The sequence below is a fragment of the Carassius carassius genome, chromosome 21 (assembly GCF_963082965.1).
Source record: "Carassius carassius chromosome 21, fCarCar2.1, whole genome shotgun sequence".
In the NCBI taxonomy this organism is placed as follows: domain Eukaryota; kingdom Metazoa; phylum Chordata; class Actinopteri; order Cypriniformes; family Cyprinidae; genus Carassius; species Carassius carassius.
This window is the reverse complement of record NC_081775.1, coordinates 22,421,130-22,442,767: the sequence shown is the minus strand read 5'-3', so window position 1 is coordinate 22,442,767 and position 21,638 is coordinate 22,421,130. Positions and strand designations below refer to the sequence as shown.

The 21,638-nt window shown below is 36.7% G+C and overlaps 1 protein-coding gene across 2 annotated transcripts in view; it reads right to left on the bottom strand.

Annotated features, from left to right (window-relative positions):
- Positions 1-1,597: 1,597 nt before the first annotated feature.
- The window catches only part of LOC132097869 (uncharacterized protein C1orf21 homolog), a 35,932-nt gene continuing 15,891 nt past the window's right edge, over positions 1,598-21,638 (bottom strand). For both annotated transcript variants that reach the window (XM_059503843.1, XM_059503844.1), the window contains exons 2-6: positions 20,281-20,401; positions 5,467-5,552; positions 4,472-4,542; positions 3,196-3,256; positions 1,598-2,358 (exon numbers count right to left, since the gene is read on the bottom strand). In XM_059503843.1, the coding sequence (XP_059359826.1) occupies positions 2,320-2,358; positions 3,196-3,256; positions 4,472-4,542; positions 5,467-5,552; positions 20,281-20,368 (345 nt within the window). In that variant the 5' untranslated portion in view covers positions 20,369-20,401 and the 3' untranslated portion in view covers positions 1,598-2,319. The remainder of the gene's footprint in view (positions 2,359-3,195; positions 3,257-4,471; positions 4,543-5,466; positions 5,553-20,280; positions 20,402-21,638) is intronic.

Below are 21,638 nucleotides of genomic sequence, written 5' to 3'. Positions count from 1 at the left end.
AACCGCTAACTTTTAATAACATGCTTTATAAATATATTCTAAATATTAAATACGCAAAAGACGTATTACATATTAAACAAGTTTACAGTAAATATAGAAGCTTTAAATACTGATTATTGGCAGTGGTTTACAAACTTTTTTTCTTTTTACCTCAATCTCTTTGGGATTCTTAATGTTGCTAATCATAAATCCAACAGGAAGTTAAAAAAAAAAAAAGTTTTAGTTTAATTTTACCTCTCCAAAAATAGTTTGTGGGATTTTCTGCATTTCCATTTTTTTCCAATTATCCTGCACAAGACATTTTTGCGAATATTCTAAATACCCTGAAATGTCCATCACTGCACTAGCAACCCAAATGAAGTACTAAAGGTATCAAAATGATGAAAAGCATAAATAGTGAGCAGTCATGAAATCTAAAACATACACGTTCATTTTTTACAATTATATATTTTAATCTAATAATATACCATTTTATACATTTCTATCATAGTGTAACTCCATTCTTCAACCTGCAGGTGGAGACAAACCTCAAGTGAAATTAAACCGCACACATTCTTCGCGTTGGTCTCTGTGTGGATTCTCCGAAAAGACGTGCTGTTGGACAGCTATTTAACAATATAGTTAAACATTTGCACGGTTTGACATAAACCCATGGTGGAAATGTGATCTGCACATTTCTGCATTTGAAATTCAACCCTAGAAACCATTAAGTATTTTTAACGTTATGAGTCAGACCCCCAACAGGAAAGATGACGCTGTAAAGGATTTATGATGTCAGCAAAGCAGTACCTACACACACAAACACACACAAATTAATCGGTGAGACACCACAAAGAAACCACAGCTCCGGTGTCTTATATTTTAATATAAAAAGAAAACATTGAAAATAAAAATTTAAAAGGAATCAATCCAGTAATCATAACGTGATCATATCCCACCTCATACTGTTTAAGTCTAGAATAGATCTATGAATTTTAAGAAACAACGAGAATTCATTTTAGCCAACACTACTGAATTCTTTTGAGTAAGAAAGGCAGGGTGGGAAACGCATACAGGCCTAAGACAAACACCTCATCCCTTTGACAACGATTAACACAGTAAGACCTGGTTCTCTGACACAGATGAACACAAATACAGCCCTCGAAACACACAAAACAAAACAGACAACCCCAGTTCTCTGCCATAGTTTCTTCACAGTCCATTACCTGCATTAAAGGGCAGCATAAACAGTCAATACGGATCTTTAAGTGAAATACTGCCAGTTTGTGGATGGCTGTAAAGGATACATTTGGATGTGTGTGTGGGTAACTAGTTTTAAACTAGACATTATTTCTGTCTATTTTCTGAAAACTTTACAAATAATAGCAGGCTATACAAAATGAAAGTGTGAACCTGTGTGTGGAAAGAGGGTGTGGTGATAACTTTAGCTTTAAGTCTTTCTCTGTGTGTGTGTGTGTGTGAGCGAGTGTGTTATAGGGTCACCGTACAGTCCTGACCTTTACAGCACAAGCTTAAAGAGGTATGATTATACAATAAGCAAAAAAACTAAACAAGAAAACATTTATGGAACAAATTAATCTCAACAAATGTTTAAATCTCAACAAATTTTTAAAAAGTCCTTCAAAAGGCAGTGTCCAGACTCAAATGTTCAAAAACGACGCTCTCATCAAAATATCAAAATAATCAGCCAGTTCATTCATATAGCCACTCTTCATAAAATATCTCTCTTGTTCAATCAGTTCTCCCCCCAAAAACCCACAACACTCCATTTTAAACTGACTCCCCGTTATCTCCAGAGGTTGTTCGTAAGCTCTCTTCTTGTTCCTCCATATGTCACTTTTCTCTGGCCTGCCACTTAAAACAAGGACTGGGAGGGGCATCTTTTTTTCTCTCCATATCCTTTCATCTCGCTTTCCTTGACATGATCTCTCTTTCTCTCTCTCAGATGGCATCGTCATAGCTAGGCAGAGGAAGGGGGCCATTTCAATACTGGCCGTAGGAGGAGAGGAGCGGAGGGGGACAGGGGTCCTCATTTCATGTCAGAGTGAGTCTGTGTTAACACATCAATCGAGCTGTTCTTTCTTCACCCAAAATAATCTAGATCTCCAAGCAAGGCAACCCCAAGAGAGGAGAAAGGGTCAAGGATGCAACAGCCTATGAGGAAAAGTCCTGCATTCTCTCGCTCTCACAAGCACACGCTCTCACACACTCGCACGCACATTCGCTCTCAGATCAACAGAGTGTTACAGACATAGGAAACACTGATTTTTTTGAGTTCACACTCTATTTCCATCTCTGGCAAGATCTGGCGCCTTTCTGCTATGTCACATCCTCCTCCTCTGAGCAGTAGTCCCGCCCCTAAAGAATATGGAGAGAGAGAGAAAGATTAAATAAAAAGTGAGTTTCTGTCCTAACAAGCAGCAAAAGTAATAAGCAACAATACATTTTGTGGTTGCCAGGTTGCTCCGACCACAAATAAAACTCATTGGACCAAAATCCTGTTCCTCATTAATATTAAACCTCATTAATATTAAACATCAACTATGGATGAGAACAGATTGCTTATGGAAACCAGTTTTTGGCACTGAATAATAATTAAAAAGGTAATTGCAACCTTTTCTCTCACAATTTATTTCCCTCAGAACTCAAGATTTCACATCTTTTTCTTGTTCAAGCCACTTACAATCGCAAATGCTTAAACTTTAAACATTTAGATGGTCAGGTGATTCTATGGAAACCCATGTAGATATATTGACAACACTCTCTGAACAAAGAGATACGATTTCATTTATGAAATGCGGATAGCTACTTCTAAATGAGACTTTTTCCAGTATAAAAGCACTACAACCTTTACATAACCTTTTTTAAAACAAAATCTAAAATGTTAAGTTTTAATAAATTGAATTCCAGTTGATCTCAGACCTCAAGAGAGACGAAAGCAGATAAGAGAGGGAGAGGGAAAGAAGGAAGTACTTGGGGAAAAAAGCAGAGCCATAAATATATCATTTTTTATCTCTAGAGGTCTACAGGAAGTTTCAGACAGGCGATTCACATGACGGAAGGACAAGACAATCTTTTAAATGTCACAATCTAGATAAACGAACAGTCCTCTGAAGGGTGGTTTAATGTACACTGGCCCTTTAAAATCTCTAACCCGTCTGCTGCCTGCTTTACTTCTTTTCCTCCCTCTCTTACCTTCTCAATCTTCTCATCCAGCATTCTGAAGAACTCCTGCTGACTCTCTGACGTATGTATGCTGAGAGAGAGAGAGAGAGAGAGAGAGGGAGAGATGGAGAGGGAGAGAGAGGAAGTTAGTGGGGGTAGGAGAAGGGAAGCAACAAATACACTAGAATTTTCCATTACAACAAGCATAAAGAACACAAACACACTCTCTCACACACACACACAAAGCTACCAGCTCCTGTAGGATTCCAGAGTGGCTGGGCAGGAATCATTTTTATAGACGCATTACAGCAGGGACTATAAACCCTTGCCTCCACACACACACACACACACACACACACACATTAACTGAGCATTACTCCATCGATACACACATAAAACAATAATGAACATTCCCTCAAACACAATTTCTTTACCTCCAGACATTTTGAACACCATATGTATTAGCTTTCTGTTTAAAGTGTTCGTAACATTCAATGCTCAGTGAAAATTAAAGTCCATTCATCAATCATCTATCAAGTCATTTATCAAGTCATAAACAAATAAAATATTAATGGTTAACAGATCACAAATGAGTTTACACATAAATAGTTGAAGATGTTTTGAAACATATTTTCATCTCATGCTAAATGTTTAATAAATAGCTAAACGGATCACCCAAATATGATTTAGTTCTTACTTCATTTTCCTTGATTTTCTTATAAGACCTGTATCTTTTCATTCTTCAATTGAGCACAACAATATTTTGCTGAAAGTTCATGCTGCTCTTATCCATATAAACATAAATCAGAATCTAGGCTGTCGCGATTTTCACTACACCATCATAGTGGCTAAATTAACTCATGAAAATTATATTACAGGTATTAATCACAGGTTTCTTTTTCAGTTCAGTTGTCATCAATAGTTTAAAAGTACATGAGGGTGAATAAAACTATTACTAGGGTGAAACTATTCCTTTAAATGGCTTTTAACCAAAAAATTATTCTAAATTATTAGCTCTTTTATTCTAAAACACTTTGAAACTTACAATTACATCCGAAGGCAAGAAAAATCATGTTTACATACAATCCGTTATGAAACATATGGCACATTACACTCGAACAGAACATGCAAATGATATCCAGAGGGGATAAGACAGGGCACAAAGCAAAACACACCACACACGATTTACAGACTTCTGACACGTTTTCAACAGAGCAAGAACTTTAAAGCCCTCACCCACACACACAAAACAAACAGAAACACACGCACACCATAAACAGAAAGACGCATATATAAACCCACTCACTTCGTCTTGTTGGCACTGGGCCCAGGCACCTCTTTGTGCTGTTTGGTCCTGTGCTGCGTCGAGCTCTTCTCCTGCAAACACACCCAGAATAAGCACGTTTTCATTTACTACTGTTCAAAACAAAGCCAAATTCAGCCTCCGCCGACAGTCCCTGGTGGCCCTCTGGTGCAGAGGCCCTGTCAGGTTCTGGACGTGGGCCAGAACCAGCTTCTCTGCCTGGAACACAGCGTGATACAGAGGCCCTGGGAGTGACCTTCCTCTGGCCACTGCTAATGAGAACGCTGCCCTGCTGAGAGACAGCGAGAGAGAGGGCTGCCCTCGCTTTCACTGCATCTCTATTCTCCTCTCACCCCCCTTATCAGAACATGGGCATCCGAACACCTGCTCTGCCTGTACTGAACTTCATTAAGCCGAGCAGTTTAAAGGGGCAATATCTTGGAAAAAGGATTTTACTTGCTCTATTGGAAATGTAATACGCGGACTCGTTCACAATACAAGCAGAACATTTATGGAGACCAAGATGCAAAAAGGTGTAGAAACAGGACAATAATTGTATTTTTGATATGAAATAAAAAAGTAATGAAGCATTTTATACCCAACTGAGCACATTATACATATAACATTAACATATGATGACCCACATTTGCATATCAATGCCAATATTAAACAATTTGGCAGCGACATTATTACTCTTTTAACAGGTGAAAAGATTAGCAAATCATAACCGTAATTTACATAATTTTTTATTGAGTGTTAAAAAGATGCATGAAGAAATTTGTATGGTAATGCGAGTGTCTAAGCATGAGAGTGAGAATTTCCCTGTCCCACATTCCAAACATGTCGGCACACGTGTGCACTGCATATGCTTAGTTTTACCTCTCAATGTATAAGCCAACAACAGGCATATGAGCCTCAAGCGATGTGTGTGAATACTAAGCAAAATATGACGGACACCACTGCACAGGAAGAATTTCCCAGGTGTGTGCGCATCTCACCAAGTTCTCCTGGTTGCGTGCGTTTACTCTGTCTTCTTCTCCTTGCATGTACTTTACTTCCTCCACTCCCTTCATCTTATATTCATCTACAACGATAGCAAGAGAAAAACACAAATAAGAGGTTCGTTCTTGTATGGTTAAAGAAAAGATTCACAGAGAAATTAAACCTCTATCATAATGTCATTCCAAACCTATATGATTTTCTTAAGTGGAACTCGGAAGACATTTCAAAGAATGTACTGGTATTTTTTCCATTCGGTTACAATGAATGGGCACTTTGTGTAGAAGACACAAACTCACAATAAAAGTTTCATAAAATATCTTGTGTTATCTTGAAAGTCATATAGATGATAGATTTGTGTGAGAAGAAAGGTAATTAATGTCTGATAACCTTGCCCTTTAATTTACTGTTGTACTGAGTCAGTGAGTTGAACTTGAGAATCAAATCAGTCTGATTTATGAACCGATTCACTGAAAAGATCTGATTCAAAAGAATGAATCATTCATTAATCAGGCATCGACACTTCTCTCATGAACAACATGGTAATACGTATACAATGTACACATTCAGTCTTCATTAAATTATTTACATCTAAGTTTGTACCTCACACAAATCTGTTCTATGGCTTCAGAAATACAGAGCATGAGTCATATGGAAAACTTTTACTTTTTGTAATTTTGGAGCTTGACCGCATTATTCCACCTTCGCTTTCATTATACCGAGAAGAGTTGTCATATTCTTCAACACATTTTATTTATTTTTTTGGTTTGGAACAATGTGAGTGAGAGAATTCACATTTGAAAAAAACAGCTCTAACAGCTGAACGTTTTGGATTTTGCCCTTTCCCAGCCATTGGTAATTACCAGAGGCCATGTAAGTGTTTGCATGTCCATGCATTCACTTCCTCATAACACATACATACACCCACACATATACATAAATCCATCTTTTACTCTGTCTACAAATCAACGTGAAGAAATCACAGCCCACTCAATCTCTGTTTATCTTCGCCTCTATCCGTCTTTCTCTCCTTTTCTCGCTGTGAACTCCCTGTCAGTTACCATCATGACAGCTGGAGTGGGCAGCCTGTGAATGTGACTCAGTGCGGCCCATCAGCACAAGCACAAAAAGCGAGATAAAGGAGGAAAAAAAAAAAAAAAAAAGAGGAATATAAAAGGAGAGAGAAAAAAAGAGGGAGCAGCGCCACCAGTCTTTCACAGCTTGAGGAATGTAAACATGTCTCTGCACAAAAGACCACACTTCAACATGCTGACAAACACACACACACACACACACACACACACACTCAGCCAAACCAAGGAGAAACATCACACACAAATTAAAACCAAACTTTAATTGATTTGGATGTTCGGTGTTACACAAAATAGGCCTCCTGGTTCTCATAGAGCATATACACTACATGCACACATACGAATACATCGCTCTTCTCACACACACTTGCATGTACGCAAGCAGGGTGACAGCATTACTAAAAAAGGAGATCTGAGGAACATATCATTCCTAATCCATCTATTCAGTGCGCGAATCATCCGTGAAGCGCGCATCTCAGAGATTTTGGAGTTGCTCAGCATGAGAGAGAGTGACATTTTCTCAGTTTAGTATGTTCCAGACGGACTATTTTTGGCAATAAGATGAGGTTCTCTTATTCGATTGGCTAATTAGTGATAACAGCATGATGGCGACCTTTGGGACCTGATGGTTAGAAGGATGCTCGCTGTCTCAATAGACAGAAATAAGATTGGCCTCTGTGCGACTTTGATTATTGTATACTATTATATTGAAGTATGACATAATATTGAAGTAGAGTGAGGATAGAAAATGATAATGAGAATAAGAAATGTTGCAAGCTGGATTTATGAGCATCATAGGATGTGTTAAAGAATGGCTGGGTAGTGAATATTTATATATAAATATTTTATTCACAGAATTAAACAACACTCTGAATATAGCGGTGATTTTATGTGCCTTTTATTAGGCCATTCAATTTCCTAAAGGCTGTGATGGTAGGCAGTTTTGTGCCTGCTTCTTGTGTCATGACTCATGAGTATGACAGTACCAAGGCAAAGATATTTTTACACCATCTCCGATTTTTCCATTTCAGTGTTTAACCCCTGAAGATAGAGCTGGGCAGTTCTAACTCTGTGAACCACCTGCCAATTTCAAAAAACAAAACACACAAATTCAGTCATTCATTAATGGCATTACAATTTTTTTTGCATTCCATATAACTAATTTAATATTATTATTATTATTATTTTCATATTTAACTAAATGAGCAGAAAGAAGATTATGTTCAGACCAGAGGTGGAAAGTAACGAATTACATTTACTCGCGTTACTGTAATTGAGTAGCTTTTTTGTGTACTAATACTTTTTAAAGTAATTTTTTAAATCTGTAATTTTACTTTTACTTAAGTATATTTTGTTTGAAGTATTGTACTTCGCTACATTTTAAAACACATTAGTTACTGAGTAAAAAAAATAAAAATAAAAAAAGAAATGCTCCCTGGAAACTACGTCAGTAAATAATGGGCAGGAGGGCAAACTGGCGCTAAAATCACAAGAAAGATGCAGATGGACAAAACAGGCGTTAGTGGTGCAGACACCGCTGAAAACAAAACCCTGTCATATTCTGAAGTTGAACTCGAAGGAAATGAAGTGAACCCCTGGCCATATGTATGCTCTATTATGCAGTGTAAGCTGTACTTGCCTAGGAAGACCAAACTAGCAGCTTATAAAATCTCGACAAGACATCAACCCTTCGCAAGAATGTAGAGGTAAGCTAAATAATTGCATCGTTGCATTGGTGGTTAAAATGAAGCTTTGACATTTTAGCAAGAGGTTTTGCACAAATTAGCCAAAAAGACAGTGGTGAGGAGTGTGCTATTTTTGTTTTAATGATGTGCGCGCGCATTTATAGTGCATTCTTTCACTGTGTGATTTAGTCTCCTAAAATGCATTTAGAATGATCACAAAATTGAAGATATAGGGGCAGAAAATTCACATATTTATATAATTTCATATATTAAATCAAAATCACACAAAGAATGCCATCTTTTCCTCCAAAAATCATCATGAATATATACATACATATATATAACAGTTCAGTAAACAAGTTAATTAAGAGACTTGCGTTTTAGACACCATATTGCCTTTTTTAGCTCTATTTCTACAACAGAAAATAATTCCAAACACAGCCACCAAAGCACAGTTTTGCGTCTCTGAGCAACGTGACAGTGTTTCGTTCCTGAATGAATCAACCGTTTAAATGATTCGGTTCAATCGCAATGACTCACTTATTAACAGTGACTTGCTGACACATACTGGCCATTTTAATTTCACATTTAAAGTATCTTTTGATTTTTTTAAATAATTAATTTCTTATCATTTCAAATGAGTATTCAACATTTTATGTCTTGTATATCAAAACATTATTCATGCATTTGTAACTGCAGGTTAAATGCATTCTTGTCCTATACATCTAAATGCCACTTCCAATGAATCTTCTGCATTTCCTCTGCATTAAAAGATGAGTTTGTTGATACTGATTTGCCTGGTAACAGCCCAAATGTTTTATTATTCAAAATAACTGATTCCTTTAATTAAAAACAACTAGTTTGAGATTAATAGACCTATCCCAGGGGTGTCAAACTCAGTTCCTGGAGGGCCGTAGCCCTGCAGAGTTTAGTTCTAACTCTGCTCCAGCACACATATCATGTAGTTTTCAAATAAACCTAAATGATTAGATTAGCTGCATCAGGTGTGTTTAATTAGGGTTATATCTAAACTGTGCAGGACTGTGGCCCTCCAGGAACTGAGTTTAACACCCTTGGCCTGTCCCATTTTGACTCCCTCCCACTGTTAAAATGTAACTAAGTAATTTTTACTCTGAGTAAATTTTAAATGAGCTACTTTTTACTTTTACTAGAGTCGATTTTTAGACTGGTACTTTTACTTGTACTTAAGTAAAATTTCATTAATGTAATGGTACTTTTACTTGAGTAGAATATTTTTGTACTCTTTCCACCTCTGGTTCAGACATGATCAGGGAGTTTACTGTTGGGTTCAAAACTGTTTTTTTTTTTGCCCTCTCTTTAATGAACAATCTCATTGCAGAAATTAAAATAAATAAGTAAATATATTGGAAAAACTAGTGTGTTCATGGCCAGACTTTTATTTTGACGGTGTTGAATGTGGCAGCGCCTGAGCACACACATCTCACATTCTCCCTCTCATTCACTGCGTTGTTAACAGTTCTGTCTAATACGGAGAAGTCGGTTTAATAATCAGAACGTTAAACAGAGGATTAATGAATACAAAAACTATTATAACGATTGCTTTTATATTATTAGTTATAAAAAAAGCAAACATTATAATACTTTCTCATTTGTCATCTACATTAAGCAATTATGCATTTATATCATTTAAACAACTCTTTGAATGGCTAATGCCTGGTTCACACGGGACGATTTTAAAATTGTCGGCCGATTTTCCAAACCTGAGAGACCCCACACACGGCGATAAAAAATCACGGGTCTAACAGTTTTGGCCGTACAGTGTGTGGTGTGCAGCCACACGGCAAAATCAACACATCACACACGAACCGATTTGACTCCCGAGCATTCCCAGGTCAGACGGGAAATTTCGCAAAATCCCTCGAGATCAAACGTGACTTCAGAGTAAACAATCATGGCGGACGAAGAGGATGCAGTGGCCATAGTTTGTGCTTTGTTTTTAACGGGAAAAAAAACCCGTTAAAAAACAAGAAAAGGCGATGGTCAAAGAGGTGGAGACATCGCGAGCATGGACTATACTTGCTACATCATGATATGGATATGATATGGATGATATGGTTGTTGTTTTATCTCATAGAAATGTTGTTACGTACTACACAGATTAATAACCGTTTAAATAAACGTTTGTATATTCGTTTCCACGGACTTTCTGGTGCGCCATGCCGCCGGCTGTTTTGATTTTGTTTCCCGGTACTTTCTCACCGCCTCGTCACCTCGCTTTCTGATTGGCTACACGCCACAGTCCACAGGCTGCGTGATCGTTTGTCCTCGGGGGACACCACACACGAGAAGAAATCGGGCCAAATAAATCCAACTAGTTGGATATCCTCGATTTGAGATCGGAGCGGTCCCGACGTCCTTCCGAGCAGAGGAGAGCAGTCTTAACACACCACACACGGCAGGAATATCTGATCAGATTATTTTACGATAATCGGAGCATCCTTAAGATTGTCGGAAGGGGTGAATCGGGGCTAAAATCGGCCTAATTATCCTGCCGTGTGAACCAGCCTTAATGAACATTTATGTTTTAAACCATTGTCAAATGATTTCAAATTTCTTAAATCATAATTTTAAAAAAATTATATAGGCTTTATATCGGCTATCGCCCCCTGCTTTCCAAGATATCGGCATCGGTTGACCACTTAAAAAAAAAAAACATGATCAAGCATGTTAAAAATAAACTTCAATCCCTCTCTTAATGATGTTATCCTTCAGATGGATATGCAGGGTGACATTTTACACTTATTGTTAGTCCTTCTGATGAATAAATGAATGAATAATGTCAAATTGATTCCTCATCAAATATATAAATATATCTACTTGGCAAATATGGTCAATATGATTTAGCAATTATAGAGAAAATACTTACCACTCTGCTTTACAGAAATCATGTAAATAATTTTATCACATATTTCTGACAATCTCTTGAGACCGCAGTAATGCATGCTGAAAATTTGGCTTTGCCATCACAGGAATAAATAACATTATAAAAAATACTGAAATAGAAAATAGTTATTGTAATATTTCAGAATAATGCCATTTCAACTTTATTTTTGAGCAAACAAATGAAGCTCTGATGAGCATTAAGCCAAAAAAAACCTTCCAATAACAAAAAATATTAAAAACCAAACTTCTGAATAGTAGTGTATGTACACCCCCCCACCCACCATTCTTTAAAATAAAGCTGAAATTTAGGCATTTACTTTTTACAGAGCAACATCACACTGTACATGCTAATCACTAGGCCTCCCATGGCCACCTTTTATCTGTGTTCGTGACAAGATGCCTTCTGACGTCCAGGTAATTTAGCTGTCTGGCAGCTCGTTCGGCTAAATCGAAACAAATCGGGCGACAAGACAGCTCCACAAGCCTGTCTTCCTCTCACTTTTACCTTCTGGCCTAATTTCAGATGTGTTCAGTGCTGTGAGTGGCGTGTCTGAGGAACATGAGTGGGCTGCTTTACTTTTAGAATCAGTGTGGAGAAGCTTTGCCCTGAAGCTATTCTGTAAGTGGGCGTCTGTTAACACAGCTAGTCCACCACAAAGGAGGGGAGTTTGTCAATCTCGCACTCTCTTTTATAGTAGGTAGAAGATTACTCGCTAATGTTATGGCGGAACAGAGAAGAGTTACGAAATAAAAAAAGAGACACGTTTTTCGCTACCTTTAGACACATGACCGATACCACACCTCTGGTTAAAGATCAGTCATTAAACATCTGAAGTCATGTGTCTAAACCTCAGAAGGCATATTATCATCAAGATGATCTGTTGCGCTACTGTACGCCATTGCAGTAAACATTCGCTTTGTGAACGCAGTCACTTCATGACTTTGAAAAATGGCTGTATGAAATGTATTAACCTCAGCCTGACAGTAAGCCACGTGTATACACACACCCTCTTATGCTTTGTTCAAACATATAGTGGTTTTATCTCTGAAGGTGGATGAGTGGCTGTATTATTTGGCCATATAGGGCGTTCCTACTGCTGGGTGGCCTGTTATTGTTAACTTGCATAACTAGCAATAATCTGTTACAATTCATTGGAAATAAATACATTTTCATGTCTACAGAACCAAATGGAGGGAAAAGCTTTGATTGTATTAACAATTCGGAAATTCATTATGCATCATATTGATGCATGAGATGCAAACTTAATAAAGCTAAGCTGGTAATACAAGGCCCAGCAACCCCAAAGTCATGGGTTTTATTTGTAGGAAAAACAAACATATTAATGTAAACCTTGAATGCACTGTGAGTTGCATTGGTTAAAAGCATCTGCCAAATTCAGGTGCAATGACGGGAAGATATTAAATCATGCAGAATAAATTACATAAAACAAAGATACTGCTTATAATAAAATGTTAACTATCTATTCCTAAAAACCCAAAATTGATCTTTTACTCTACTTGAGTTATGAATATGAGTTGTATTGATTGCAGAATGTATTCATTATGCAATAAAAAGACTGTTCCAGGACATAAAAGCAAAAAAAAAAAAAAAAAAAAAAAAAAAAAAACATACAATGTACAAGAGTATTAAAAATAATTGGCATTAACTGAATTTATTTATTTCAGTTACTTGTCAAGGCAAAATTTCTAATTTTAATTTAAAGTGCTAAGACAAATAAAAACCAAATTATATCTACAAAGAGATATTAAAAACAACTAATAAAAATGGGAAAAGGCCATAAAATTAATAAAATGTACATTAAAAATATATTGAAAAATAAATACTATAATAGTACATGCAGTATATTAAAACGGCATGCAACAATGTAGTCTTAATCAATAAAAATGACTTGTGCTATTTTCTTTTTTTAATAAATCAAAGATACAAAATGCACAGTGTAGCCAGATTCAAGAAACAAATGACTCTTACAAGCTGTTCTTTTAATAAATAGTTAAAAAAAAACTTCTCATTGCACTGCAATCGGCCGCTGTCGGTCATGACAAATATGGCCGGCTCTTGTTGAAAATCAAATGTCTTCTGGTCACTTTGTCGGTGCAAATTGGCGTCAACGTTCACCCTGGTACAGACTGACAACACACTCGCACACCAATCTCAACAGCTCAGTGCAGCTCACATGTAACCAGACAGCATATTCTCCGCCTGCTGCAATGCTTGTTTGTATTAGGGCAGCTCAGCCTTTCCTGTCATTGTGGGTGCCGGAGATCTTGTGTGTTGTTGGGATCGACTAAGCGCTGAATCACAGATGAGGACACACGAACACACAATCACTGCCTGTACACTGACACAATTTGACTAGTAAACAGTCTGTTGGCACTAATCAAGTCAGGGCAAGAGTTGAGAAAGAGAGAGAGAGGGGCCAAAGATGTCTCCCTCTGTTCTATTGATAGAGCTGTTTGACTGACAGTCAGGAAGGGCAGTGGAAAGAAGGACATTGGGCTGGCAGCAGAAAGAGAGAAAAAGAGCGAATGAGAGACATAAAGATAGACAAATAGAGCGAGAAGAAGGGGGGAATTCACAATAATCCACACTAACCAGGTCACTGCTCTGTTCGCACTGGTGAATATAATACTCATCAATCTGTTGTTGAGCCTTAGAGTTCACTCAAATTATCAGAATGCCACATGAGAATACAGATCTCACACACGGAACGAATGAGGACCAGAAGATACAGTATAAACACTCACATCCTCAAAATATGACAAGAGGAAGTGCAGAACTCAGAGAAGTAGCCCCTACATCTGACTACCGGTACTTCCCTATGATCAAAACATTGTCTAGTTGAATAACGACACTATCCCACGAGGCCAAAGGACAGGAGTTAGTGTTCTTAAATAGTGGAGAAAAACAATAGGGCTGATGTCAATGTCACATGACAGTGTTAAAAGTGCGGATGTAGCATGTTCAAACTGTATTGATACTACACACATGCATTCATTTATTATGTACATTATTATTGGTCAAGTTCTACATCAAGAGCAGCAAATATATACAATTAAAATGGTATACTAGCTAGTGTTATTACGTTTTATTTTTGGCTATTGAAATATAGCAGAAATAAATGAATAAAAGATGAAATACAGTCACAAAAAATGAAAAATGTTGCTATATGATCACCAGGGCTCCATTTATTTCCTCAGAAATAAAGGAAAAAACTGTAATACTGCAAAAAGTATTTTTTTTTGTGTGTATTTAAATAGATTTTAAAATGTAATTTATTTCTACAGTGTCAAAGCTGAATTTTAGCAGCCATTATTCCAGTCTTCAGTGTCACACGATCCTTCAGAAATCATTGACATGCTGCTTTTGATGCTCCAGAAACATTTTTCTCATCAGTATTGAAAAATATTTTTGTAGACATCGTGGTACTTTTTTCAGGATACTTGAATAGAAAGTAAGAATAGAAAGTCACACTTGATCAAATTAATGCATACTTGCTGAATAAAAGTGTTCATTTTAAACACCGCAGTAAATTATACAGGTGCATCATCTCAAATTAGAAGGTCGTGGAAAAGTTCATTTATTTTAGTAATTCAACTCAAATTGTGAAACTTGTGTATTAAATAAATTCAATGCACACAGACTGAAGTTGTTTAAGTCTTTGGTTCTTTTAATTGTGATGAATTTGCATTGTTTGGTCTCTTGCATTGTTTGTTTCTCATTTTTCTCTTGACAATACCCCATAGATTCTCTATGGGGTTCAGGTCTGGTGAGTTTGCTGGCCAGTCAAGCACACCAATGGCCATTTAACCAAACTCTTGGTGCTTTTGGCAGTTTGGGCAGGTGCCAAATCCTGCTGGAAAATGAAATCAGCATCTTCAAAAAGCTGGTCAGGCGAAGGAAGCATGACGTGCTCCAAAATTTCTTGGTAAACGGGTGCAGTGACTTTGGTTTTCAAAAAACACAATGGACCAACATCAGCAGATGACATTGCATCCCAAATCATCACAGACTGTGGAAACTTAACACTGGACTTCAAGCAACTTGAGCTATGAGCTTCTCCATCCTTCCTCCAGACTCTAGGACTTTGGTTTCCAAACGAAATATAAAACTTGCACTCATCTGAAAAGAGGACTTTGGACCACGGGGCAACAGTCCAGTTCTTCTTCTCCTTAGCCCAGGTAAGACGCCTCTGACAATGTCCGTGGTTCAGGAGTGGCTTAACAAGAGGAATATGACAACTGTAGCCAAATTCCTTGACACGTCCGTATGCCTTGACCCCAGCCTCAGTTCAGTCCAATTCTTGAAACGATTTTGCTTGACAATCCTCATTCTCTCGGTTAGTTGTGCATCTTTTTCTTCCACACTTATTCCTTCCACTCAACTTTGTTAACATGCTTGGATACAGTACTCTGTGATCAGCCAGCATCTTTGGAAATGAATGTTTGTGACTTACCCTCCTTGTGAAGGGTGTCAATGATTGTCTTCTGGACAACTGTCAGATCAGAAGTCTTCCTCATGATTGTGTAGCCTAATGAATCAAACTGATAGACCATTTTGAAGGCTCAGGAAAACTTTGCAGACGTTTTGAGTTGATTAGCAGATTGGCATGTCACCATATTCTAATAGCTAGATTGAATTGGTGGGTTTTTGTTAAAAGAGTTGGGAGAAATTCGGATGTGTGTCAGATCCGTGTCATGTGCATCATGTTTTAAAGAGACAGTGCTGATTTTAAAGTGAAACCTGCTAATGTCTGTCATAGATGTAAATCACAAAACAAAATAAAAATAAAAATCCTTGGACTGTTCAAATCGTGGATTAATTTTTATAGCTTGAATAAAGATTAATCTGTATAAATTATGCATATATAATAAAGTTTATGTGAAGATGGTTTTAAAATTGTTGTTATATATTTTAGAGCCTATTAAATATAAAAAATAAAGGCTTTAAATTATACAGTAAAGTTAAAAAATTTAAACTTTATCATGTCAACGGCCATTGGCAGGTGTGGCAAAGAGTTAGTTTTAGGCCCTGTTTGGAAGTACTCTCTTGAACATGGCTAAAGAGGACACTGAATGAGAAACAGAAAGGGATACCATGGGTGAAAAAAAAGAGAGAATGAAGTAAAATAGCTTAGGTAATAGGAAAGTGGGCAGAAAAGTAGGCAGAATAATAAAAAGGAGACAGCCCATCGCAAAGAAAGTAAGGAAATAAGGAAAGTGTGGCCTTGAGAAGAATGACAGATATGCAGAGGGAGGGGATACATGTCAGGGGAGGAAAAATGGGAGTTTGTGATCCCACGTCACTCATTCTCTCCCTCGGTTCTCAGACCCTTCCCCACCATCTCACATACTCTGAATCCTTAGAGACAGAGAGAGGAACATGGCAGGAAGAGGGAGAGAGAGAGTGAGAGCGGGTAGGCGGCAGCCTCCTGTGGCAGCTCATTGAGTTTCCTGTGTGGATTTTCTGCTGTTTTACCCCTAATTCTTAATCTCCTATAATCTCTGTCACTCTCTCACAGGTCGCACGCTAAGCGCTGCTGTTATCTAAACCCTTTAAAACATATTTACACCCTTTCACACACACAAAACTCAGCGAACACTCAAAGGAATGAGTCATCACTCACTCCAGCTGATAATGTTATCCTCAAAACACACCCTGTTGGCACAGATGTAGCTGACAGTCTTTACATAGACACACACATCAGTATGACTGCTCAGAAGGATCCAACCAAGAATTCCCAGAATGTAATCAGCTTCCTAAAACATTGTAAAACATTAGTCACTGCCTAGACATAAATTACTTAACTGGCTGTCTTTTCTGCTTAACATTTAATCACAAATGAGTCCTATGTCAATGCCAGTGATGTTCAAAGATGTCTGTCTGTCCTAGTGTTGTCAAAAGACCCGGTACTTCGGTACTAAGTCGGTACAAAAAAATTAAAATGTGACGGTACCAGGTTTCTTTAAGTACCGGTGGTATCGAGTACCTGGTCAACCCGGTTCTTGACGCACATAGCGTCATGATTTCCGCAAAGCAGAAAATGCGGACGGAATCTCAAAATCCAGTCATGAAAATGAAACTTACATTTTAAGATGGACAGTCACAGAAATTGTCAAAGTTAGCATAAATTAATCAAATCAAATCTCCATATGAACCAGTATCTGTAAATGTTAGTTGAAATATGAATCCTGCATGTTCTGCTTGTCTCTGTGTGTGTGTGTGAATGAATGAATGAATGAATGAATGGCAGAGACGTGCGGGTATGTTTACTACATAGACTGAAGCGAGTGATGCTTGCAGTAATTTATGCATCTGCCGTCTCAATGATGACATAAATACATAAACATCACCAGAACTGTTCTGAGTCACTTCACAAGCATTTAACCATTTCATTTGAGTAAAACCAGTGTCAATTTAAAGGTATTCACGGCAACCCGTCAAAATAAGTTCATTTTTACATAAAGACATTGTGCTAGAAATATTACTATTATTTAGTAGAATGTATGTGATACTGCTACTACTGTTGAAAAAATTTATTAAACTTTTTAAAAAGCAATAAATCAAAATATTTCTTCCATGTTTTAATTTAAATAGCAAATCCCCTTTATTTACCAAAAAATAAAATGTTTAAATTTCATTAATTAAAAGACGAATTAAATTTGGGTGAAACTTGTTTACTGTTTTTCATAATTATATTACTTGTAGAAAAACTTTAAACACGATTGTAAATAAGTATAAAGAATGGCATTGGTTTTATTTTTAGTGATAAAAAGTGTTTTTTTTTAATTCGCATATTTTTGTGTTTTGCTTTGGTACCGAAATTGGTACCAAGAACCGTGGATTTTCACTGGTATCGGTACCGAATACTGAAATTTTGGTACCGTGACAACACTAGTCTGTCCCTTACGTTTGAATTACTTCCAACATATCATGTCTGCTTGAATAACATGGATGGACCCATCACTGCCGGTGCCTGTTCCAACTGACTATTCAAAGCATTACATTTTGCATTTAGCTTCAAGCATAGGGTTGGCCAGCAATAAAAACAACTAATGCCAAATGACTCTTAAAGAGTTAGTTTGACAGAATCAAAAACACACTCTGAGTAAGCGTAGTCCAATTCACAAGTCAATGACTCTTGGTTTGTTTAATGAATCGTTCAAAAAGTCTACTCGACTTACATGTTTTTAGTGACTCTTACAAATACACATCCAAAATCATAGTAGACTAACCTATACCAAAAAGCATTTTTGAGCTAATATTACCCACAATTACCCTATGAAAGAGAAGTCGTGTTTAAACTATGTATGAATTTGAAAGCAGTTTTAAGATAATTTTAGCTAATGCTTCCACGCAAACAGTACACAACAGAGGTTGGTCTGTGTAATCAAGACAATTTAATGATAAGGTGTCCCACTTTCCCCTTATTTTTAAAGTACATAAATGTAAAGCATAGTCCAAGTATATTAACTGGGACAAAGCAAAAAAACATACTGAAAAGCAGGCTCTTATCCATCAACAATAGTCTAGTGGAGAAATTACATTCTCAAAATGTGACAGACTCACATGGAAATGAATCATATCTCTGGATATTTAAGAGACTGTCGAGAGTGAGGTCCAATAAAAAACTTTAAATTTGGACACATAAAAGCCATTTGTATGGAAAATTACTAATTCATCATTGAGCGGACTCTTATTTACTCTCCAAAGCTATACCTCTCCCAAAACACATGAACACACACAGGTAGACCAGAAGCAAACCACCGTCACCATAAGAGATGACAACTCAATGCTGTCCAATTACTTCATGTCTCGTTCACCATGTATGAAGTGCATAATATTACAGCAATAATGCCTTCTATTCTTGCTTGGTCTGCAATTGATAGCTTTCAGTCACGTGACCGGCTCAAAGACCTGGAGGGCAAAACATCCATAGAACTGCAGCACAAGCCTATCAATTTTCCATCTGTTTCCCAGCCGCAAATATTTAGATCACCTCTCAAAAAAATAAAACAAAGGTATGTGAACAAAATGCAAGTTTTGGCCAATCACAATCCATATTAAGCACTATTCCAATCATTAAACAGTGCGAAAACGTTGTAAAAATGCTTAAAGTGCCTTAATATATTTAAAACATCAAATTTAGTAATCTCTATATCAATGATTCTCTATATCAATGATAGGCAAGCAAATGAGGCTGGAATATGAACACAATCCACTTCAGGATCAGTGTTTTCCTTATAATGGTTTTCTATGAGAAACCATTTAACGTGAAACGCCATTGCGTTTATATTCTGGGTTCATCTGCTTGCCTGTACAAAATATACATCATCAATAAGGTGTTTACAGAATTTCGCCATTTAATATCTGCTTTTTTCTACATTACTACTTCATGCAAATGCGTTTAATTAATAGCACCCCATTATTATCATTCAGAATACTGTGCTAAAGGAAATCAATATCGGATTGTAAAGTTACATAAAAAAATTAGCAGAGACAGATATTCACATGGATTTATTGTACAGGGAAGGAGGGAGCCACAGTCTAATAATTCAATAGTGTGTTCAGTATTAGAATTTTTCAACAAATATATTGTACTAAGTTTGACATTTAGGCACTTTAGAAATTGCGTTTTAATACACTACCAGTCAAAAGGTTTTGATCAGTGATTTTTTTTTTTTTTTTTTAAGTAGTCTCTTCTGCTCATCCAGCCTGAATTTATTTGATCCAAAATACAGCAAAAACAGCAATAATAAAATATTTTTATTTAAAATGACTGCTTTCTATTTGAATATATCTTAAAATGTAATTGATTCCTGTGATTTCAAAGCTGAATTTTCAGCATCATTCCAGCCTTCATTGTCACATGATCCTTCAGAAATAATTTAAACCTACCATAGTTTGATTACCAGTCCACTTTTGTCAGACTTTTAGAAAATTAGATATGCTATCCTCAGACAATGCAATTATCATTATTATTGTAGCCTATAGTGTGTTCAATAATTCTGATGATTCAGAAAAAATGGTTATTTGTTCCACATGAATGAGTACTTTTCCTGATGAAGTTGTGTGTGTGTGTTTGTAACTGACCAGAGAGGTCTCCGTTGCTGTAGGCTTTGCCCCGGCCCTCTTCGTCGTTGGGCACAGCCGACACCTGCTTAGCCGAGGTGCAGCCCATGACCTCACTCCCTCCCCCCTCTCACCATCTCACCTGAGAGAGACAGAAAACACATTCAACAAGGAAGCTAACAGTGCATATTTAAAAAGGCAGAAGGGACACACGATTAGCTCCATTAGCATCTTTGCTGGGTTTCGTACTACCGATCATCAGGAAAAGAAAACACATCTGAGTTGAGCCTGAACAGATCCAGACATGCTTTCTATCACAGCCTGAAGCCAGACATACAGATTCATCTTTTTTATTTTCACCGAGTTACTTATGAACATGTGTATCTTCAAACTGAACCTAGGCCAAGACCAACACAAGATACACACAGCAGCACCAAAAAGTATTTGGACACACTTACAAAGTACCAATGGCATTTACACGGAAAGAAATATAGCAAAACATGTAGGAAAGTCTGTTAGACTTTAGGACAAATCAACATTCTTTGTTCAAAATGAAGACAAAGTATTCTGACTCTTTCTGATTGACAAATGTCACTATTATATATATATATATATATATATATATATATATATATATATATATATATATATATATATATATATATATATATATACAGGGCTCCAAACAAAAAAATCGAGAAAAAAGAAAAAAACTTAGGTGCCAAATGATTTTTTTTAGGTGCCACAGAATAAACATGTTTTATGCGTTTTATTTAAATTATTTATTTTACATTATAACTTTTTAATCATACTGACGTGTTTATGTCTCATCTTTTCTTGACTTTATCAGCATTTTAATCCATCTTGTAGATGACCTGGGAATGAAGGTTCACTTAAAGTGGGAGCTAAATGTCTTTTCCAACTTGAAACATACAGTCATGCGTTGTTTATTACACAAAATCTGTACCAATATCATGGATCATAGGCATCACTTGGCCCCTGAGTATAGTTTGGGGTCCTATGAGAGTTTTGTCATACTCTCTTAAAAATAAAGGTGCTTCATGATACCATAGAAGAACCTTTTTTCCTGTCCTAAATGGTTTCATAAAGAACCTTTAACATTTGAAGACAATAACAGATTATGAAAAGGTCAGAAAGAGATTGTTCTTCAAAGAGCCTTTGACTGAATGGTTCTTTGTGGAACCAAAATTGTTTTGTGAAGAACCTTTTAAGCTCCTTTATTTTTAAGAGTACATGTCTTTCACACTTTCAGTCTGTTTTTCTTAATTAGTAAAATTAAATTTTATAGGAGGAGTTGAATCATGTAGACAACAGGTTAAGTAAAAATATTAAAATTCAATAGCTCATAAATATAGCAA